Source organism: Plectrocnemia conspersa, unplaced genomic scaffold (genome assembly GCF_051122295.1).
Source record: "Plectrocnemia conspersa isolate PC_06_02 unplaced genomic scaffold, ASM5112229v1 ptg000009l, whole genome shotgun sequence".
NCBI lineage: Eukaryota > Metazoa > Arthropoda > Insecta > Trichoptera > Polycentropodidae > Plectrocnemia > Plectrocnemia conspersa.
In genome coordinates, this window is record NW_028277173.1 from 3,624,240 (window position 1) to 3,648,969 (window position 24,730).

A 24,730-nucleotide genomic window follows, 5' to 3' on the forward strand; every position below is an offset into this window, starting at 1 on the left:
GGGACGCCGTCCCGCTCACGCCAAAGCTGCGACGGAAAGGAGCGAAAGGGACGCCCTCATCACTTGTTGCCCGCGGTTGATTGATCAGCCCCGATGCGACCCGGGGGAAATTCGAATTAATTCCTTCACCGACTTTTTAATTGCGACATCATGGCGTGATTTGTATTGGTGTGAATGTGATGAGAGGTGAACTGAAATACATTTGTTAAGAAATGTGGCTTAATTTGTTTTAAAAACAGTAGATATTATAGAAACCGAGTTTTAGGAGACTATGACTACACTGAAGGTCTTAAGTCATGCGAGATGTCAAAGTAAAAATATACTAAAGAAATGTAAAGACAGTTGAGAGTGATTCTTGCATAGTATTAATAATTACGGATATAAAAGGCCAGCTGTTCAAATGCATCCATTAAATTAAACAATTTAATTGTTTAAAAATATTAAGGACCAACTAAACACAATGTTTTCTTAATCATAGATAAAGACTAAATGCGTGTTTATTATACCTTCATTGATATTTACAAATTTATTCCTATTTTATTGACAAAATCATTTTTATTATAAAATTACTCATTAAAAGAATAATAATAAAAGTTCTTTTTCGATAAGGTAGCTTTAAGTGTTTTAAAATTAATACACAACTAAAGCAAGTATTATTTATTGCTTTTAGGTGTAAAGAATAAGCAGAAATAATATGTTACAAATTTATATTAATTTTTTATTACTTTAATGTGATCGATTTTTTTGTCTTAACAGCAACAAAAAAATAAAAACCATATTTTTAAAACACATTTTAAAATATATTTACAAAAAAATATATGCTTAATGCTTCACATTAATTCATAATATTATTACAGCACGATAGAACAGTAATATAATTAATTGACTAATACCTGAAAGACCTGGGTTCAAGTCCTTTAGGAAATACAGTGTTTTTAAATTTATATCGTATATGAAAGATCAGAATTAGTAATTAAATATTTAATTTTAATTTTATTAGACACTCACAAATAAGACTATCTTAGATTTTTATAATCTCACGAATGAATATTGTGATGATATTGTAAAATTTTATTAGAACATATGTCACTGAATATCAAACTTTGTTTTCAGTCTGGTGTTCCACTACTCGCTTAGTAGTTGTTGATTGTGTATACTCTTTTGTAACGCATTGGGTCAATTCCTGTAATGTTGCAACAAAGTATACACAAATAATTTATTTATTTATCTTATTCCTTTTACTTTGTTGATTTTATTTCTGATTAAACGTATTTTAAAAACTTAAGTTTTTGTATGTTAATAAAAGTTCTGCGTAATAAATGAAAGAGATTTGAATTAGTGATTGCTAAAATATATATTATTTCGATAAATTATTATTGGTTGGTTAATAAATGGTTTTTCTAGATTTATCTGATCTCACGGATGAATATCGTTATAAATAATTAAAATAAAATCTGTTCATTTTTATAAATGATAATAGTCCATAATTACTCGAATAGATGTCACTGATTATCAGACTTTGTTTTCAGTCTGGTTTTCCACAAACCACGTAGTAGTTGCTGATTGTGTTTACCCTTTTGGAATGCATTCAATGTTGCATAAAAATATATACAAATAATATATAAATTTATTTTATTTATTTTACTTTTTTGATATTATTGATGATTATACATATTTTTAAATTATAAACGTTCATAAAAGTTCTGCATGAGAAATAAAAAATAATCGAATTATTATTTGATAAAATATATATTATCACAGATAAGGTTTTCCCGGATTTGTCTGATCTCACGGATGAAAATCGTGATAAATAACTAGTTTAAAAGTGATATCATTTTATTTTTAGATGTTATAATAGTTTATTTATTTTTGAAACACATAAAATCAACAATCATAAATTAGATTTTCCTAGATTTTCCTAATCTCACGAGTGAATATAGTGATGACATAGTAAATAATTATTCGAACATATGTCACTGAATATCAGACATTGTTTTTAGTCTGGTGTTCTACTACTCGCATTGTAAATGCTGATGTGTTTATTACCTTTTTGTAACGCATTGGGTTAATGTCTGTCATGTTTCAACAAAAGATTTACAATAAATAAAGCAATTATATTTATAAAAATTTCAAAAGCCATATATTTTTGCGAATTTAATAAATTTATGTAGCATATTAAAATATGTTGAATGTAAACTTTAATATTTGTTGATAATTAATATATGACTGATTTCAATGCAGTGTCTCACTACTTATTTAATAGTTGTAAATTGTGCTTATTACATTGTAACGCATTGGGTTTACGATATCATGTTGCAACATAGGATTAACATTAAAAATAAATATCTTTATTCGCCTATTAAGATTATCCTACAATAGGTTAATATGTTTCTTCAGCTTTAATTATTCATAGCAAAAATTCAAAATTTATTATTTTTAACGGCTGTCGTGCTCATTACAGTGGAAAATTTTTTATTTGTATATTGTCTGTTTAATAGCATTAACTTAGTATTAATTTTATAAAATAATATTAATACAATTTCTCAAATATTTAACTATTCTTAAATATTTATACAGTTCTAAAGAATTTAAAAATACAGTTTAAATAATGATTACATACTCATAATTATTGAATATTAAAAAAACAATAAACTGTATCTAGACTAATTATTTATCTTTAACGTTAATGTTTTAATTTTTGTATTATTACGTAGTTTAGAAGAAAAGACTGAATCGGTGTGCTCAAAAAAATATTTCTATATTAAAATAAAAATTAGATTAAAAACATTTCTTTAGATGAGATGGAAAAAAGTCCACAGCTGCACAATAGTAACTCGTATATATGAGTTATTTTTGTAATTTCGGCATTTACAATTTTTTTTTATTATTTAATAAATATCTTTAGACAAAAAAGAGCACAATTGAGGTGTAGATAATGCAGAGGTACATTAAATAAAATAAAATTACCGATGTGATTATGTGCCAAAATAATTAACAAATAGTTAAAAACGAGAAAATATATAAGATATTTGATTACTGAATATTTCTTTAGATAATTGTTTAATGTCCGGCATTTTAAAATAAGTAAGTAATGTAATATTTTTATTACATATTATAATTACAAATTTATTTGTAGCTATATAAATGTATATTTTGCACTATTGTAATGTTTAAAAAATATATCATCGAATTGTATAAATGTAAAATACAATAAAAATATTTAAAATGTGTACGGTAGAGATAAAACTAATTTTCAATGAGTGAAATTGCCTGATTAATCACTGGATAGATTAATTTTATTGCTTAATAATCTAAGTTTAAGTTCATATTTTTTTTAATATATTTTATATAAATTAACCAATAAATTGTAGTGAAGCATCAGTACCAAGCTCAACATTCATCTATATCTAAATTAAAATGATCGATTTTTTATTTAAGAAAAAAACTTTTGCATTATGACTTGGACACATAGCGTTTTTAAAAGTACTGAATTGTGTATAAAATCCTAAATATTTACAACTGAAATTTATTGTGAGTAGTTATTAAAACTTAGGAATATTTTTAAATAATTTTATAAATAATAAAATTATATTTTACCACGACAGTGAGAAATCACATAAAGAATAATATCACAATGGGCAAAAAACAATGTAAGGTATCATTTCATTCTTTAAAACATTAAAAGCAACTAAACTCATCGCGGGGATCAGTTGTTTGAGTAGTTGTTAGTGGGTGTTAACAAATTTAAAAAATCTTACTGACATTAAAAATCAGCAGAATACCCTAAATCGCAACATAGTACGCAAACTATTAAAAGCCATAAACTACTATTAATTGTCAGCAATTACCAGGAACAACTCTTATAGTTTTATTTTCATATGCTTAGAAACTTTAGAGAATATATTGAAAAGTATTTTTAGAATAATCCTTTAAAGTATCAGATACTCACACAAACAAAATCCAACCTTCCACCATTTTTCACATAACTGGATAAATTTTGGAGGTGTAAATACGATCGACTCTCAATTGACATCCTCTCTTAATCTCGAAGAACTATAATAAAATATGTGACACCAATTTACTGACAATCAACGACGACCACAGTACCTACTCTCAGACAGAAATCAAGGGCAATTACTCGACGACCACTTGAATAAATTTTCTGGAGTCCAACTGGTTGCAAAAGTCACACCTTTCGTCATTCATCCCAAAAGCTGCATAAGAAAATCACACATTTATTATCATTGTTTTTTATAAATAAAGTGCAAGTGGTACTTTAAACGAAACAAGAAAAAGGTAGGTGAGATTTTAATTTTTACTCAACTATTTATTTATGTCAGAAATAAGAGTTTATTACATTCACACAGTCTAGCAATTTCAGTGCTTGACAAGCTCGTTAAAAAGCGAAGAAGCTGGATAGCTCAGGCAAGAGAAGCGATCTCAAGCGCTGACGTTTTGGCTTTGACGGGTAAGAATAAAGGAACGCGATCACGACTCTCTGAAACATGTGTATGCAATGTTTGCATAAATAAAATGTACAAAATAAGAGATATTGAAAATAACTATAATAGTATGATTTATAATCAATAAATAAATACTTTTAAGAGGCATACATCTACCAAAATGGTTATATTGCCTGATTCCTCCGTAAATTTGGTAAAAAGCATTTATGATTTTTTTTTGAGAAAATGTGATGATTAATTGACTACACAGTTAGCTTTAAAAATATTATTAAAAACCTCAATTCCCAATTATGAGCACTCCTCAATCTCAAGCCCAGATTTTTCTCCATTAGCATCACGTCTCGTTTTCTCTAATTTCATTCAGTTCTCCAAATTTGTTTATGAATGGAGCGGCAAAATATCGATATGTGGGTCACAAAAGCAAAAGCAACAGCTCCCGCGGCGGGTAGTGGGGTAGGGCGAAATCGTCAGAATGGAAATGGGCGGCTCCCCGACCGTTGCTGCTGGGGCGGCGTGGGCGGCGGCTGCTAAGCGTCTCGGCGACGCCATGGCAACCAGTCGCCGTACCCCCCTCGGACCCTGTCCCATCTTTGAGGTCCTCGAGGTCGCGCTGGAGTAAATTAACCGACCCACATTGCGCTCTCATCGAAGCGTAACTTCGTCTGTCTCCTTCTATCTTTTTTATTTTGCTTATTCGATTCGCTTTTATGCAAATTCATTTAAAAAACTACTCTGATCAACCTGTGGCCCGCGGGCCGCATACGGCTCTTAAAATGCAATAATCTTTAAATTTAATTTAAATAGTGAGACAACATCTTTTTGTTCTACTATTCCACAAAAAATAATAAGCTGTTTTTTGATAACGATAATTATTAATATATTACTTTTTTATCGTTAAGAAATATTGCATATCTGAACACATAACCTTTCTAACATTTTGTTTCATTCAACAAAGAAATTCTGCAAATTTCGGTCATAGTAGATACGGCCGATAAACGTTTTTCGAATGAGTACTTTTTTGTTAAGAAGAAGCGTCTTATTGTCTCGCATTTCAAAACAAAATATAGCCACTTTAAGGACCATGGAGTGATTTTGTAGCGACAAGTATATTTAAAGAAAAAACTAATACATGTTTTATTTAAAAAAATATTCAAACTTATTTTGAGATAATATAAACGAATATTTTACGAATATTTGATCAATTATTTAAATATTCATTTACTTGAAAACTAGGCGAATATTCTATTGAGAACCATGAGTTAATAAGTTACATTGCTTTATTTTGTATTTGTAAAGACATTGACTGTCTTTGTTAATGTAATCCCTATAAATCTCCGATCGTCAAGTGCGTCAGTATAACAATCAAAGTCGTAAATACTTTTGACAAACTTTTTTTAATTAAATTAATATAATTATAAGATACCTTTTCCCGTGAAAAAATGTGTTTTATAAGACAAAATATATGAAAATCAACAAAATTTTTATTTTAATAAATATGTATTTAGTTTTTGTAGAAGCAAGCTTAAGCAAAAAATGCTCTATGCATCGAATATTCGAGTACATATATTTGCCTGTTTCTAGCGAATTGTTATTTAAAGCATTTTAGAGTTTGAGAAACCTTCTTTGTGTGACTTCTTAGCCAGTGAGACTCAAGTTGGAATCTAGTTAGAGTATTATTACATTATTAACATATGTTGCGACAGACGATGAATCGGGAGTGGTGGCAGAAAAGCTGGCGCAGGGATGATGTACATGGGAGGTCCTCTGAGGTCTAGTAGATGGCGTGGCAGCAAGTGTACAGCGAAAGTGAACCCCTTTCTGATACGATGATGCTCGGTATGAGGGAGTTTCTCTCGGGATGTGAGCATAAAAAAAAATATTTTTTGACTACCAAAATTCCAGAAATTACTAATCTGTGTACTTACTCAATGGCGTGTATTGATTATTTAACTCTTTAACTGGAAATATTTTTTTTGCTTTTTATTTTGTCCAAAGTAATTTAGTATGATATAATTTTTTTAAGCATAGCAAGTTGTAGTTTTTTAGGCAGCAGCTAAAAAAGTAACTTTGTACTGATTTTAGTCTAAGCACTTATTGTTTTTATACATTTTTTTTTGTATTTATTATTAAAATTGTATATTTTATGACTCAAATATATTCGAATAACCGAATTGTACTAAAAATAGCAATAGTATATGTACATAAATTTTTATATCAAAGTGATATTTTTGAATAAATAAAACACTAAAATACTATACAGCGTTTTCTAACGCTTCCGATATTGAATTTGCGATAAGTGCTTTTGTGTATTATTGAAATGTCTAGTTTTCCGAGAAAAAAGTGTTCGTGATTTTGTTTTGTTACTTTTCTCCCGTGGAATGCGAAGTTTCTCCCTAAAAATATTGTTGCTTCCCTTCGCCTCTAATGCCATTGTTTAAAAGTGGAGAGAAGATACACACGAAAACAATACGTGATGTGAATAATATTATGGTACACATGTTTTGTATAAAATCGTCTGATTTTTTCAGTGCTCTAAAATAAAATGTATTTTATCAAAGTGTAACACGACCGCTTTTTCCTAGATACTTCTAAGTAATTTTCCGCTCGGGAACTATCAATTTGTCTCATATTTTTTCGCTTTACATTTTTCAGTCCAACACGCTTTTTCTCACACCCCGAAACACCATATGGTACACGGAGCATGAACATATTTTCCACGTGAGTTCACTTCAAATCAACCAAAAAGCATGAAAGCTCATAACAGTCAGGGTCGATAACCTATGGTTATTTTTTCATATAAATTGTAGTGAGCCTAAGGATCAGATTTAAAAAAAAAAATTTGTATCATATACAGCTAACTGAATTGGGCCATCACGTTTTAATACATACTTATCTCGACAAAGGTGAAAACGTTAAGGTCAATATTGTGGTGGAAATTCCGAGACTGAAAAGGAATTCCACTTTTATTGTTATTGCGCAACGTTCAATGGGCGTGTGCGAATTTTGGAATTTTTTCACCAATAATTCGCTGATTACTTTTCAATTAGATTTCCATTGCTCTATTCTAATTAATTTTCTTATCTTTTATATAATAAATACATAAGCAATTTATTAAGCTTCATCTTAGAATATACGACTCATTATAGAAGTTTTCCTTTGTCCAATGACCGTACATTTTGTTAATATATTGGTAAATATAATATTACACATTTTTTTTTTATATATGTATGTATATATATATATCAAAATCGATACAACATATTCATATTTAAAGGTATGTATAAATAAATTAATCAACAAAATTAAATATTTAGTAATTTAAAAAAAATGTTAAACCATAGGCAATGCATCGGTTAGACATTATTAATATATCAGCTATACAGGTATTATACAACATTTTATAAATATGTGATTTATTTTTATATTTTATTTTATATCTGACTAAAAAATAATTATTTCGAAATTTGTAGTGAAATATTTTTATTTTATTTTTATATGTATTATTTTAATAATATATTTTTTGTGTATTTAAAAAATACAATATAATATTTTTATGACGCATTGGGGTAACCTGTTAGATCACGATGGTCTTAATTTAATTTAAATAAATAAATATGAATATGCTTATGAAATTTCCAGCAGCTGCTGCAGAAAAAGTTTTTAATAAATTTATTTGTAATTTTAGTTTATTATGAGGAGTATAAAAAACAGTAGGTATACTATATTTTATATTTATTTTTTTAATTCGTGCATATGACACCGCGCGATTATGTTGGCGCGCATATGTCGCGGTCGGTGCGCTGTGGTGTCTGTTTTATAATGTATGCTGAGAATATTATATCCATAAAGTACATAGAAGAATCATTCCTGTCTTTGTGTTAATATATTATATTATATCACTTAAACTTAGATGCATATTTACTTCTTATAAACATAAGTTGAATTTTGGTAGCAGTGTAGAATTCATTAGCATCCTGTATATGTTCGCTAGCAAAATCCAATGTATCAATTTTTTGCAAAATCGTGACAAGTATAAAAACTTAAACACTCGTAACTCAGTTAGTTTAAATTATACGAAAAGATCACTATATATGAAATGTTTAAAAGCCCAAACTTCATCTAAATCAAATATAAAAAAAATAGTTTTTTGCTTCAAAACAAGCGATGTATCAGTTTGATCGGACCCCATACGAGTCATTTTGAGACTTGCAGAAGAGTTAACGCTCTTAACTGCTTGGTTTTAAAGATATTTAAAATTAAATTTGTAGTATCGTATAGAACTACTGAGCACACCCTATACGTTTTGTATGAAAAAAAAAATTTTTTTTACAAAATGGCGGCCAATGTAAAAATTTACAGTGTCATAACTTTGCAAAATAAGGTCCTACTGAAAAATGTCGTATCCAAAAAGTGTTTAAAAGCTTAATTTGCATTTAAAAAAAAATTATTTATTTTAAAAAAAAAAACGAGTCTCATGGTAAATTGATCGGGCCCCCATACGAGCTTTTATGCGACTTGGCATATAGTTAACGCTAGTATTTGGTTCCTTTTAAAGATATAGATTTTAATTTTTGATGAAAAATAGAGCTTTTGAATATACTTATGAAACCGTTGAAAAAAAAATTAAAATTAAAAAAAAAAGTTTTTTTTTTCCAAAACACGTTTAGTGTTATGAGTCTATCGACCCACCATACATACGTTTATAAGACTTGCAATATATTTAAGGTCAGTGTGAGCTTATTTATACATATTTAAAGTTGAATTTTGGTGACAGTATAGAATTCTTAAGCATCCTGTATATGTTTGTTAGCAAAATTCAATGTGTCAATTCTTGGCAAATGGCGACAAGTATAAAAAATTAAACACTCGTAACTTAGTAAGTTTAAATAGGAACGAAAAGATCGCTATATATGAAACGTTTATACGCCAAAAATTAATCTTAATAAAATATAAAAAAATAGTTTTTTGCTTCAAAACAAGCGATGTATCAGTTCGATCGGACCCCCATACGAGCTATTTTGAGACTTGCAGCAGAGTTAACGCTCTTAACTGCTTGGTTTTAAAGATTTAAAATTAAATTTGTAGTATCGTATAGAACTACTGAGCACCTATACGTTTTGTATGAAAAAAAAATTTTTTTTTACAAAATGGCGGCCAATATAAAAATTTACAGTGTCATAACTTTGCAAAATAAGGTCCTACTGAAAAATGTCGTATCCAAAAAGTGTTTAAAAGCTTAATTTGCATTTAAAATAAAATTTAATTATTTAAAAAAAAAAAAAAACTAGTCTTATGGTAAATTGATCGGGCCCCCATACGAGCTTTTATGCGACTTGGCATATATTTAACGCTAGTTTTTGGTTCCTTTTATAGATATAGACTTGAATTTTGGATACAAAATAGAGCTTTCAAACATCTTTATGATACCGTTAAAAAAATAAATAAAAAAAGTTGTTTTTTCCAAAACACGGTTAGTGTTATAAGTCGATTGGTCCATTATACATACGCTTATATGACTTGACGTTAAACATATGGGTAAGTTCAATGGTAGTTTTAAACAAGTATTTACTTTAAATTTGTCTAGTTAATGCGCTTTTCTTACACTTAGATTCTTAACATTTTTTTCACTACTTTTGATATAATATACTAAGTCTACTACTGTAGTTTTGATCAGCTATCTTGAATGAAAAAAAAACACATAAAACGCATTTATAAATAGGAGCTGCGGTAAATAAATGGAATTTGCAATGAAATTCTAGTATTATTGATTTCTCAGGAATTCTCAATTGAGAAATTCTAGTGCAGAAACTCTAAACTGATCTATGTGCTCAGCAGCCGACATGCCATAACAAACGGCCACTTGTAGGCAGGCGATTCGACAACATGGCTGCCATCGATCGGCCAGTAGCGCCTGCGCTTTCATCTCCCTTTTCCACGGCGCCATCCATTCTTCGGACGTCCTTTCTGTCATCGCCAACCTGTAAGTGCCAATTTACATATCACCCTCGCCACCAAACTTTACAAGCTCGCTCTCATTGTTATTCCAGTGGCAAAGTCATAACCTAGGGCTATCTATTCCTAAATCACGCAGTGTCCTAAAAACATAACCAAAAAACACATATTGACATAACATATGTTACCCGTTTCGTTTTGAACACATCGATGTGAAGCTCTTATTACCATGAAGATCTTGAAATTATGTATTATGTAATAGTATGACATATAAATATTTTATATTTGTAGTCATACTAATACTGCTAATAAATGCACACTCATTGGTTGAATCTATTAGAAGCTTAATCGATTTATTTCATGAGTATGATATAAGCTTTTCGTAAGAAAGCTCACCTGTTGCTTGTGTAATCGATAACTGTACTTAAGCATATGGGACATAGATATAATATAGTTAATTTATATAATGCACATTATTAGTAGATGTAATTAAATTCACGATAATCATTATATATAATTTTTTAATAAATCCGTAAAATAAATAAGGTTGAGGAAAAATTCTGTTATGTCTAAAATATATAATTCATTAACTAAAGGAGCAATTGATTTTGACAACATAAAACTTTTCTTTTATTAAGGAAATAAGTGCATAATTTTAAAAATACTAAAGATACAAATTTACAAAACATGTTTTAAAAAATAACTTTTTTTAAATTAAAAAATTACAAACTACAATATGTATATTTAAGACATTTTTATTGACTTTAAATATAATTCCTAAAATAAAATAATATTGATCCAAATAATATTAAATATGTTGTACTTGAAGAAAATCTTTTATACATTTTTTATACAATCTTAATGTTATAAAACATACTACTGTTTTCAAATATAGACTTATTAAAAAAAAACAGTTTTTTAAACACAATATATTTATAATGAATTACCAGTATTTTAATTTATTATATGACAGCAAAAAAATAATGATTCAGCTAATACAAGAACTTTTTAGGATGCGATTTGAATAGTGATTTATATAATATAAACAGTTTATTAAAAGTTAATCCTAATATAGTATATATAATAGAAGTTATATAAATTAAAAAGTATAAAAATTCAGAAGATTCAGTAACTTTAAATAAAAACAGTATTTTTTATTTATTTTCAAATAGTCTATAAATTGCTGTTAAAAGTAATAAAATAAAAAATATTTTTATTAAATATGTTTATTATTTAAAAAATACCAAATTTAAAATAAAATATAGATTGTTTGTAAATTAAAAGTTACAATTCTTTATGAACCTTTTATTGAATTTCATTTATGTTCTGAGAGATCAAAATTATGCGACATATACATAGAAAAAATCACATATTACGTTATGTACACTCGGTGTACATCACAGTAAAATTAAAATTAATTTAAATACATTTTAGAATGATCTTCACTTGACATCCACAATCCGTGTATTACTATTTTTAAAATATTAATAACATGAAAACATTTAAAACAGTGTAATTAAAATCAATCTGTAGCAATGCTTGTCACGCTAAATAAATTAAGCACCACTTTTCGGAACTAGATAAAAACTGCATTTTGGTTACGAGAAACCCCTTCCCTCCACCAAATTCCATATTGCAATTAATTAAAAATATGGTTTAATTATATTATAAATTTTAAACATATTTTTCAGGACAACTTAACTGTTTCTGTCTTGACATTTTTTTCTAGAAGTCGTTGGTCAAGATGGCAGGAGCCCGACGACAAGTTTTGGCCCGTGTGGCCGCAGGGCTCTGGTTGCGGATGGGTAGAACTCGACCTTTGGATCAAGACCCTCTCGATACTCAACTTAATAGATGTCTATCAACTTTAGACATAACCCTCCTAGGTATAATTTATATTATAATTTCCTATGGCATATTAATGTATATCATATTTTTACTGGAACTCTAGGAATCGGACATATGGTGGGTGCTGGCATGTATGTCTTAACTGGAACTGTTGCTCGTGAACTAGCTGGACCAGCGACTACCCTCAGTTTCCTTTTGGCTGGATTCGTCTCCTTATTGGCCGCTTTGTGCTATGCTGAATTTGGAACTAGGGTGCCAAGAGCTGGTAGCGCTTATCTTTACACTTATGTGAGTGTTGGAGAATTCTGGGCATTCGTCATAGGATGGAATATCATTCTGGAGCATATGATAGGTATGGTAAAGAGTTTCAGATACATATATTACATATATAATATGCTTATATTGATTTTTTAGGAACTGCGTCAGTTGCAAGAGCGTGGAGTGGATATTTAGACTCTATAGTCGGTGGCGTTGTTAGCAATACCACTGTAGCATGGACTGGAGAAATACACGAAAAACTCTTAGGGCGCTATCCTGATATCTTAGCTTTCACAATCTGTATAGCATTTTCACTGCTTTTAGCTCTAGGAGTCAAAACATCTGCTTATATTAACAATGCTCTAACTGTTGTTAACTTATTGGTTATTATACTCGTAGTTGTGGTTGGTTTCTACTATGCTGATACTGAAAATTGGTCTGAAAAGAACGGAGGATTCATGCCTTATGGTTTCCCTGGAGTCTTAGCGGGAGCTGCTACTTGTTTCTATGCATTTGTTGGATTTGATAGTATTTCATCTTCTAGCGAAGAAGCTAGAGATCCTACTTACTCGATTCCAATCGCTACAATTGTATCAATGTCTATGGTGGCAGTCGCTTATGTTTTAGTATCCGCTGCTCTAACTTTGATGGTTCCTTACAAAAACATTACACCAGATGCTGCGCTACCGGAAGCATTCGGTATGTTGAATGTGGTTTGGGCCAAATATGCTGTGGCAGTAGGGGCTTTGTGTGGTATGACTACATCTCTCCTTGGATCATTGTTCACTCTACCAAGATGCTTATACGCAATGGCTCAAGACGGTCTTTTGTTTAGCTTTCTAGGTAACGTAAACGCAAAGACTCAGATACCCATAGCAAACTTAATCGTTTCTGGACTTTCATCTGCCATTATTGCGTTACTCTTCGATTTAGAAACTTTGGTGGAGTTCATGTCGATAGGTACTCTTTTAGCTTATACCATAGTCAGTGCTGCAGTTATCATTTTAAGATACAGACCAGCTACTAGCGAAGAATTAAGGGCTTTGGGTTTGGGCGGAATGGATATATCTCCCGAGAGTTCCCCCGGTGGTACTCCAGTGACTGATCCTGGATCTATTTCTTCAGAGGTATTTAAAAAATGCAGTACATAGATTTTCATGTTATTCGACTTGTATTGTATTTAAGGTTTATGAGGTAGTCATGGCTGGAAGACTCAGAGCTAAGCATTCATGGCTGCGATGGCTAGTGGGATCAAAAGCACCAGGATCTGCAGTCACAGCTTCGACTACAATTTATACTATACTCTCAGCTGCTTTTTGTGCAAATGTTGCTAGCGTTTCGCCTTCTTGGGTTCTAACGCCAATACTAATGGTTCTGATGATCTCATGTAAGAACACTTTGCTAAAATATCCACTTTACAGCTTCATTTACAATTGAATATTTCAGGTTTGATAGTGATTTGGGCTCATCAACAAAGTCCAGTTCGTCCACCTTTTAGGGCACCGTTCGTTCCATTGCTTCCAGCTGTTAGTATCTTAGCTAACGTGGAATTGATGGTACATTTGAATGCTCTCACTTGGGCAAGATTTGCTGTGTGGATGGCTTTTGGTAATATGATCTTTGGTTTATATTATTTTGAATTAATAAATATGACTTTTTGTGATACTTCAGGACTTGTGGTATATTTGGGTTATGGAATGAGGCACAGTCAAGCCGGTACAGCTCCAGGAACTGGTGCTGATGCCACTGGAGGTCTTCTGGCAAGTTCTGGCTCAGTTCATTGGGGCTCTACAGGACCTGATCATCAACCTATTGTGGAACACGAAGGAGAATAAAACGAGCAATTAAATAAATGATACTTTTACAGCGAATATATTAACCCCGTGAAGATTTTTGTAATGTTCCATAGCTTTGTTTACATATGACAGCTTTATATGTTCTTGAATTATAAAAATGGTTCTATATATTTAGTTTTCTAAAACACGTAATATAATAGTTTCTTAGAAATGCATACAGTAAAACTATTGAAACGTGTTTATTGGAATACTTTATTTTTCAATCGTAAATCGAAATATCTATATAAATAATTTACAATGATAGATGTATTCAATTTTATTTATTATAGATAGAATAAAATATATTTTAGAAGAATAATATTTATTAAATATTAAATATACGTTTATTTGCTAATATTTTATGTCGCAAAAGTCTATGGTTTTATGATTAATAGTATATTTATTAATAATGTATTTATTAAAAAAATATGTGTTAGTGTTAATTATATTTATTGTCATGTTACCGTCCTTGTATATAACTGTTTTTAAATTGAGTTTAATTTATGTATACATACTTAACCAAAAAATACTACCGACTGACGAATGTATTAAAATATATACTATATAGTTTATTAGAAATTTTAAAAACGTATGTACTATACGCACATAATCTATGTTTGCAGATACTTGTGTTTGAATATATGGAAATCTCATCGTTTAACTATAAAATAATAAAAACATTAAGCATTTATTATTGATTATTTGCTTTATCTTGGTTAAAAAATTTTGATACTCGTACTACGAAGTATGAAATAACACAAATTTATTTTATTTATTTTTAGTATGATATATAATCAATGTGTGGCATTGAATTATAATTTAATCCTTATCAATAAGACTTGTTTTCTTAATGAGATAAAAAATATTGAAACGCATTATTATCTCTGAAAATAAATCGCCGAATTGACTTGTTCTTAAATCAAAGTTGTTATGACAACAATTAAAATCTGAGATAATTAATCTCTAAGTCAATTGGATCTACTACTCAAAACATTGATAACAAAAAAAGATTGTTTCCAAAAAATTGCGATAATTTTAAATTAATATAATATATTATTAACGATTTCAAGGTGATAAAATTAAGCTTATCTAGCTTGTAACATATTTTTTAAGGTTATTTGTAAACCATTATTTTTAACATAAATTCAATTATAACAATTAACTTAGAGAATTAAATATTTTTATAACAAATTTAGATCAAACCCATTTACAGAACATAACTATTTTTCTTGTACTTTCAAATCTGAAGTTTATTTTCTGCTGCACAAATATTTTAGTGGAATTGCACTTAACCATTCTCAAACATAAAATACAACGCCACAATATAGTTAGGATACTGATTTTTTTAATCTTGATCATTGGCATTACTTACTGTTCTTTTTCGACATTTGTAATTCGATCAACACAGAAAATTTAAAACATGCATCTATAGGATTCACATTTCAAAAATCTGTACTTTTATATTGATTCTTGATTTAATGTTCATGTCTCTACTTTTTATCACAGTGTTATCCATTTAAGATTCAAAATATAGCTTGGCTTTATTTGGCACAAACACTCAAAAATAATGTGAATGTAGTCAAAAGATGAAGTTATAAGAACCAAATTCAATAGAGTCACGAAATAATTGAGACAAACTTTAAGTGACATAAAAATCAAGCGATATAGGATTATCTAAAATACCGCGAACGAAGTCACAAACTACTCTTTTTGAAAGGCAACGAAAACCATAAAACAGTTGTAAATGCATGTGCCTCAGGGCAGTGTGTTTTGTTTATAATATACCTACATGTTAAAATGCGAAGGATAGTATCGGATGCCCCATGGATTATTCCAAATTTATATATGAATGCAATGGTGAAAGAAGATATCTACAAGACAAACATAAAATATAAAGAAAAACTGACGAACCATCATATGCAGCTTGCAAAGGATAAAAAAAAATCCAATATTAATGAGTAAAGGCTAAAATGATATCTTAAGTTGCGAAGTGAATCGCTGATGGGTGGCTCACCCACCTGCCATTAAACGGACGAACAAATTGTTTAATGTTTCATTATGACAGATTATATTTGTCTATAAATAACTGCTTTATAATTCTAAAATAATTTATTAATTTGTGTGTTATAAATTGTTTTACAAAAAGCACATTTCTGCCTTAAATTCTGCATTAAGTATGATGGCAATATTAGAAAAATAATTAAGTGTGAATTTTACCTGTTAATTTTTACAAAAACATTTTGATTACTCACTTAGATAAATACACAGATAACTAGTTGTTACTCATTCTTATACGGTTTTTGTGATTATATAATCTTTTAATGCTTTATATACAATCGATACGATTCAATTTGCTTTAGTGACTCGTTAGACTCAAAATAAAAATGAATTCGCTAAGATTGTTGTTTATTTTCGCTTTGGTGTTGGTAAGTGTAAAATATCTTCACATGATAGAGGTAATTTGACTGCATTATAACTGTATTTTTTGAATCTGCTAGACGACAACTATCGGTCTTCAGTATGAAGACATCATTATGTCGTTGGATAATTTTTCGGAGGAATATGACTTCTTTAATGAGACCAAAAACTGCACCAAACCCGGCTATATGTGCGAAGACTGCAGTAAAAGAGCATTCTGCTACAAGCTTCCCAACGGAGATTTCATACAAACTACTGTGCCTTGCAAGTTGGAAGAGACTTGTTTAGAAAAAGAAGACGATGCTATTTGCACGACAGAATCGAACCCTTCTTGCCAATTCGACGATTACTACTTTGTCTGCTACCAAACAGGATACTTTCCGAACCCTTTTGATTGCTCCAAATACCATCTGTGCACGACAAAAGATGAAGAAGTTAACAAAGTACCCGTCGATTTAAGTTGCCCAGATGGTTTTCACTATGATCCTCTTACTACACTCTGCAGAATAAAGGCCACTAAATGCAACGATTTAACCAAACCTTGCACCACAATCGGACAGACTGGTTCAATCACGGCAAACCCCTTCCTTTACTATGGATGCTTGCCAGTTGGGAATGATAACAAATTGCTCTTTCCACAAGTATTTTACTGTACAGAAAATTTTATATTTGATGGTAAAGACTGCATAAACTCAACTGTTGAAGCTAAAATTGTTGAAGACAACTGCATAGCAACTGGTAACTTTTATACTCCAAAATGTACTCAGTATAATCGCTGCACAGCCGGACAAAAACCAACAAAAGTGGACTGTGCGATAGGACAGAAGTTTGATCCGCGACAGAGCTTGTGTACGCCCTTCACATGCCTTTAAGTTAATTATTCAATCATTAATAATAAAATATTTGTATATAAAAACAAAAAATAAGTATACAAATCTGTCTGTGAATGTATTGCTTTAAAAACGTGTTGAATAAATATACATACAGTATATTTTTTATTTTATTACAATAAAGTATCTAAGAACATTTTTGCTTATTATTAAAAGTCACTTTCATGCATCAGTTCTTTTTTTCAGCATTAGTTTTTATGAACCAAATATATTTGTAAATATTTCATACAAAACCATTTGAAATACTTATTACAGTTGCTTATAAAATTTATTTATATATATAAACCCTCCTATAGCGTATGCGGCAGTCCCTCCTATAGCGTTCTTTTTGTTACTGTTTGTCCTGTGACTGCGCTAGACGTATTATGTGACAGGCGAAACACCGCCGCGCTATGGGATATTCATCACAATACAGTAAAAACAATATTTATTTTCGTGTAGCTATGGAAAAAAATATGATCAAGCAAATATAATTTAATACATTTTTTATACACTTTTCATGGGTTTCAACCATTCTAATTTTTTATAGTAAAATTATTTTATTATGTAATACATACCTATTAAAAAAGTATTATTGAATCATAAAATATATTTAGATATATGATATAAGACACTTTATATCCAACATTAAAGTTTTAGTGCATTTAAAATAATACGTAATCCTTCTAAACTTAGCTAATTTTTATTTTAAAATTTAAATGCAAAACCCATATAAATATAATAATTTATTTATTACGATTGTTCCACAAAGCAATCTGCTGAACTAAAAAAAACATATTATAAAATTCGAGAAAAAATGCAGACAGAGGACAATAAAGAACATTTTCCTGTTATTAATGAAAGTGCTGATGAAATTAAGGTATTAAAAATGTCTCGATGAAATGTGATATTGGATTGAATGCATAATTACACGATTTAGATGTTTAACTTTTTTCTATATAATTGATAGTTTTTTTATATTATCCTAAAATAAAACATACTGCAAAAAAAGTTTAATCATTTACATTAACTTTATATTATTTATTCATTTTATTTTATTATTTATTTATTGTATTTATTTAGTGTATGCTTACGCATTTAAAAAAATAACCCAAAAAACTATTGCGTTTGAATCCCCTGGCACTCGCAAAATCAACGACATTCTTTACGCGCGTGTCGCAATAAAAACATAGGGCACGTTCTCTTGCTTATAAACTAAATACAAGGTCATTTAACATATAAAAATGAGGAGAAAAGTTTGATTTGCTGATTTCGTTAATTTTACAAATACGGTTGAACAATCCTAACCTTAAATTTTGTATGGGTGGCTAGTTCCCTATAACGTAGTATTCCTATAACGAAGTACCAATCGAATTTTTCATTACTTGATATACTAATTTTAATAATATCATTTGTTAAAGTTTATCTATTAAAAAAAACGTTTTCTTATTTTAATGTGATAAGGAGTTTTAATCAATGTGTATTTTTTCATATTTTTTTAATTTTGCGTATAATTTTTTTTATTTGAATAAGGTCTGGTGACTGTTTAGGTCATTCTATAAGCAAACCAACCCCTGCTTTTTAAAAAAGTATGGCACGGAATGTTTTCTTGCTGGAATCGGATAGTAGCGTTGTCCGGGTTTATATTTTCCAGTAGAAATCTATTAAAGTGGATTCCAATACTATAAATATCACAATTTATAAAACCCTCACAAGTGTACAAGATACCTGCTGTTATCATGCAACCTCAGACTATAACGCTTCCGCCATTATATTTGACATTTGGTACTACGTAATCAGCTATTAAAATATAATTATTCTCCGACTCTTCGATGATATTCACAAAAACTGTATTGCTTCAAAAATTTTTAAATCAATACTTTTTTAGTTCTCATAATTACGGGTAAAACTACTTGCTAAAATATTTCAGTCAGACTATGCACTTGTAAAGAGTTACATATAATTTTAAGAGCTGCTCCATTCTTATGGTCAAACTGTATATTATCCATTATATTTTTTACAAAACTTGCTGGGAAATGATTTCTTCGAGTCGCGTCGACTTTAGAAAGCACTTCTTTATATTATTCGTACGAAATATTCACAATCCGAAATAAAGCCGGGACCAGACATTTTGTCACCAAATGCAAAATGACGAATTTGCGCCCCAATGCGTTTTTTTTTACTTTATATAAGTATAATATCAAACAAAACAAATATAATATATTACAAAAATTTGGAAACAAAATAGATTTATTGCTAATTATATGACGTAAAAAAAATTTATAAAACACAGTAAAAGTACAATACTTTTAGTTGTAACAATTTAAAGTTTTGGACATGTTAAAAATAAAATTACACAAGCCATAACAAAAAAAAATACAATAAACAATTTTTTTTTTTTTAATTTTTAGTAAAAATAATATTTTATATAGTTATCAAAATATTTTTTTAACTTATTATGTTAAACAGTCTACTGTTTAAAACAAAACATATTTGAGTTTGTCACATAAAATTTTAAGTAATTTAATTACAATCTTTCGGAGATTCAAACTCACTTGCTCAAAAAAAACTAATAAATATTACGATAGAAAAAACAGTTACATCGTTAACTCTTAACCTTTAAAATTATACTTTTTTTATCGTGCTTTTGTTGTACCAAATTCATGAATTATTTTATTAAAATCCATATGTTTTGTAAAATTACGCTCTAATCATCATTTTTCCTGAGACTTTCTTAAATATGTCTTTATAACTTTCAATTTACTGAAGCCTTTTTTAGCAGAGGCTACATTGACCGTTATTGATAAATTATTTGTAACCCAATATCCAAATTAAGATAAGATTGTTTTACATTGTATTCATACATTATTTTTATATCTAAACTTATAGCTGTATTGAGATCTAGAATTATTTTCATTGCCTGATTTGTGAAAATTAATACTTCTGATAAAAATTTATTAGAATTATTACTGTTATGATATTTGAAGGCAAAATCATAAACTGTTTATTGAAAATTTTCTGCATTCATCGAAATGTGAAGAATTTTTATACAGTTTTTCATATCTCAATCTAAGTTGTGTTATTAAAATATCTACCACTTTTTTATTTCTACTGTAAATAAAAAATAATCATCATAAAAAACAGATTGTTGAGATATATTATCTAATTTAAAAATCTTATATTATTTCTTTCCGAAATTTGCAGACAATTCCATTTCTGCCAATTTATTACTTTTAGAAAACATATTTCTCATATGGTATCTTATTTTCTGAAAGGTATTAAATAAATCTTGTGTTCAATGTAAAGTTTTGTTTATAGTCATCGTTTTTTTAAAACGGAAAATCTAGAACAGAAAGCGCCACGTCTTCCACTTTTTATCCAAAACACACAGACGCTGGAACTAACGCAAACACACGGTATGAGTTGATATGTATATATATTATTTTTTTATTTATTTTGTGCGAAACTGGCTAAAATATTTATTTTTGTTCTCATCCAGGTACGCATTATTATATTTTTTATGATTGTTTTAATAATATTTTTTTATGTTTTTTGCAGGTATGTATTATTTTTCTTCACATATATTTTAATAGATAAATAAATAAACTTAATATCTAATTGACTGTCCATTCGTTTAAATTTATGAATGTTGTTCGATTTCAACTGAAACTAAACACTCGATTTATAATTAACTGTACGTATTTTTGACTATGGTTAAATAAAAAATAAAATTTCAATGTATGTTTTTATTAACGGTTTTATTTACAGCGTTAAATCATGATATATATTTACTGTAAAGTCCTTTTACAAGTATATGGAGCGCATATTTGTTCAAAAGGCAGGTAGCGCTGACCCGTTGAACATGTTTTTATGGAAGGTGCTTTTCCAGGACCTGAGCATTCATAATATTTCTTGCAATCAGGGTTATAGTATTTGCCTTTATCTTTACATTTACCATCTGGGCCTAAGTCTGGAGTTTGAGGATCCCAGCATTTATTGTTATGAAAGAATTTGTTGTCAGAGCAGTATCCCATAGTCGTTGCAGTAGAGCCAGGAGTCGTGACGCTATTAACGCATTGGTAAAATAGTTTCGGATTTTTCGGGACTGGGCCAATAGTTCCAATAATCAAACAGGGTGAATGCACTGGTGTACAAACTTCAGAAGCGTTTCCCGTACACATCAAAGTTGCTGGATCAAATGTGCTACTTCCGCACGAATCTGAACTTTTGTCATATTTGGTAGTATAAGCTGGATTGCTAACGCAAAAGAAATATTTTTGACAATCTAACGTATGTGGGAAAACTCCACTTTGTGTGCATTGAAAATCAAATGTATCGGTACATGATCCTGGAATGCAATTGCCATTAGAGCATCTTCCATTCGAGCATTTAAATTCATCCGTTTCGTCATATCCTCCTCCCGAATTTGCAACGCAATTAACTACTGTTTCGCAATTTTTGCAAGTTAAGCCCGGTTTCGAACAAACATTTTTAGTGAGGCTATCCAAAATCGTGCTGGCTGCTACGAATTCCTGAAAAAATAAACATATTAACCTTAAAACTTCTAATGCATTTATATATGGTAAAAAAATTAAACGTAATACAGACAAAAAATCTTTAATATAAGTAATGTTTTATTAAGATGTTTTAAAACTGATTTAATAATTATATTTAATGCTATAAAGAACAATAAACAAAGTTTATTGTTATCGAAAAAAATGGTTTAAGTGTATATTGTTTTTAATTTAATTTTCTGCTTTTACCATTGTGTTGTAAAACAATTTTTATAGACAGCTGACATTTTTTTTACCTTTCAGCTTAAACCAACAAATATCAATTAAAAACGCTTATATATTTATTTGGCAACTAGCATAACTTATGCTTAAAAAAGGTTTAGGTATGTTAACACAATATTATTAAAACTTAAAATTTCAAAATCTGTAGGATTTTTATTGCTCAATTAATTTCAGATATAACGATTATTACAAAACTACAAATTGCCTACTATTTTTGATTTACCACTTTAAAATTATTTATGTCTTAATAAGATTTTATTTAAAATAAATAATTTAAAGAATAACTTTTTATCAAAAAAATTGTCAAAATGATAATATAACTTAATTTATATGTACATACATATATTACATCTCCTTTTTTGTAAAAAAAAATATACAAAAAGCTGTACTTCCACTAGTTTTTAAAATCATGATTAAAAATAATACTTCAAAAAACAGCTTTTAAAAAACAAACAATAGCAAATCTTAAGATTTTTTATTGCTTAATTAATTTTAGATATTACAGTTCATAAAATTGCCAATTATGAATTTAGGTTTTTTCTAATATTTTTTAAATTATTTATATATTAATGAGATTTTCTTACAAATTAATTAACCTAAACAAACCATTTTATATCAAATTATAATTTAAAAACAAAAAAATGATTATAAACCTCTATTTATATGTTCATATATCTCTTTTTTTGTGCTAAAACTTTTTTATTTATTTTAAAACTCATGATTAGACTAAAAAAAATAAAAATCTAAAGTAAAATACAATATGCCTGTTATTTTACATATAATTATTTTATATTGTGTTTAAATTTATTTATATATAATATATATAAGATTTTCTTTTAAATAAAAATGTCTAACAAATCATAATTCACATTTTTTTGGGCAAAATCTAAAACTAAATAAACTGAAATAAATATTTCCAATTAAAATTAAATTTATTTACTATTATAAAAAAATATTTTAAGTCCCTATTTTTTTTGATTATTTAAAACAAATTTTAGTTTTACTATTAGTTAAGCAAAACTCAAAACAAATATATTTATACAAAATCCTATTTTTTTCCACATCAAATTATACAAATAATTCGATGTTTTTCATTACAATCATATTTATTAATAAATATAGCAGTGTTAGTAAAAAAATATTTGTTTTAAGAATAATATAATACATTCACCCAGTTTGAGAAATAATTAAACGCGTTGACTTTGACGCAATCTGTTTTGATGCGTATGGGTTTAAAAGTGACACATTAAATGGACGTCTAGGCAAATATACATATTATATAGTATTTAATATCTATATTTACTTAGATTGTTATTATATACTCACAAATGCAAATGCCAAAATAGCGAGAGTCAATAGTTTAGAAACCATTTTGAAGGCGATCAATAGTCTGACTTGATTAATACAAATTGCATCGGCTTTATATAGTGCATGCTATCAGAATATGTTGAAAAATATTGCACAATTCTCCGATTTTAAATAATCTGTATAGGATAATCTATATTAGATAAAATAAAATACATATAATGATTACTTGTAACTTTCTTCTATAGAACAAAATATTAAAATATTATAAAGAAAACCCATTTAAAAAAAATCTTGTACTTTCAATTTTGGCTAAAAATGTAAATAAATATAGAGCATAAATCAAATTATTATATTAATTATTTTTTTTTAATATAATTATTAAGATAACACATGTGAGGAAAAGAGCTCAACCAGCTGCGCCATTAACTCTAAAATTATTCGGACGACCACTTAAAATTTATGAAAAGAAAACAAGGTTTAGCAGATCTATTTTGTTGACTACTCGTAAGCACTGTAAAAACTACCCTCTCATGCGTAAAGAATGCGTGATAGACAATGCGTCTCCTGCGTAAAACCCGCTATTGTTATCAAACCATTTTATTAACAGTTTCACTTCAAGGTGTAAACATGTTTTTGTAAGCGATGCAATTGGCTTACTAATATCCGCATCTGTAATTTGACAGAAACGTTTCAAAGTCGCACCTCTTTGACTTTAAAACCCGAATCTTTTGTCTATAAGGAAAAATTGCTTAAAACATATTGAATAAAATAATTATAAATGCTTATTAATATTATTATATAATAATTTTCAATCAATATTAATAAATTATCTGTTTTTTTTAATAAGTATTATTAAATGATCTAATATTTGATTGCAGATTTTTATAAAAATAAAAAATAATTATTAAAAAAATATATATAATACATCTTTGAAAATATTAAAACAACAATATTTATCAAACTTCTAAACCAAATCTTGATGT

General features: G+C 28.5%; 3 protein-coding genes across 4 annotated transcripts in view; 2 read left to right on the plus strand and 1 right to left on the minus strand.

Moving 5' to 3' along the window:
• Positions 1-14,446, plus strand: part of LOC148231586 (cationic amino acid transporter 4) — a 148,045-nt gene extending 133,599 nt beyond the window's left edge. Inside the window, exons 1-7 of one of the 2 annotated variants that reach the window (XM_088192011.1) lie at positions 10,337-10,443; positions 12,145-12,301; positions 12,367-12,615; positions 12,678-13,648; positions 13,707-13,908; positions 13,968-14,129; positions 14,193-14,446. In XM_088192011.1, the coding sequence (XP_088048137.1) occupies positions 12,160-12,301; positions 12,367-12,615; positions 12,678-13,648; positions 13,707-13,908; positions 13,968-14,129; positions 14,193-14,356 (1,890 nt within the window). In that variant the 5' untranslated portion in view covers positions 10,337-10,443; positions 12,145-12,159 and the 3' untranslated portion in view covers positions 14,357-14,446. Of the gene's footprint in view, positions 1-10,336; positions 10,444-12,144; positions 12,302-12,366; positions 12,616-12,677; positions 13,649-13,706; positions 13,909-13,967; positions 14,130-14,192 lie in introns of those variants that run through there. The other variant, XM_088192010.1, reaches the window with a different exon arrangement.
• A 2,207-nt stretch (positions 14,447-16,653) lies between these two features.
• Positions 16,654-20,020, plus strand: LOC148231587 (uncharacterized). The gene is made up of 2 exons (XM_088193204.1): positions 16,654-16,782; positions 16,855-20,020. Exons 1-2 carry the CDS (start codon positions 16,741-16,743, stop codon positions 17,644-17,646), a joined length of 834 nt encoding a protein of 277 aa, XP_088049330.1. The 5' UTR covers positions 16,654-16,740; the 3' UTR covers positions 17,647-20,020.
• A 1,354-nt stretch (positions 20,021-21,374) lies between these two features.
• On the minus strand, positions 21,375-23,821 carry LOC148231588 (uncharacterized). Its single transcript, XM_088193205.1, has 2 exons — positions 23,766-23,821; positions 21,375-22,175 (listed from the first exon to the last, which is right to left on the minus strand). The coding sequence occupies exons 1-2, from the start codon at positions 23,808-23,810 to the stop codon at positions 21,432-21,434; spliced, it is 789 nt and encodes a 262-aa protein (XP_088049331.1). The 5' UTR covers positions 23,811-23,821; the 3' UTR covers positions 21,375-21,431.
• Positions 23,822-24,730: the final 909 nt, after the last annotated feature.

Bases quoted from the DNA above. Each gene is read 5' to 3' on its own strand.
- LOC148231588 (XM_088193205.1), bottom strand. From the start codon at position 23,810: ATGGTTTCTAAACTATTGACTCTCGCTATTTTGGCATTTGCATTT. The intron at 22,176-23,765 runs GTGAGTATATAA...TTATTTTTTCAG, and splicing joins CTATTTTGGCATTTGCATTT to GAATTCGTAGCAGCCAGCAC.
- LOC148231587 (XM_088193204.1), top strand. From the start codon at position 16,741: ATGAATTCGCTAAGATTGTTGTTTATTTTCGCTTTGGTGTTG. The intron at 16,783-16,854 runs GTAAGTGTAAAA...TGAATCTGCTAG, and splicing joins TTATTTTCGCTTTGGTGTTG to ACGACAACTATCGGTCTTCA.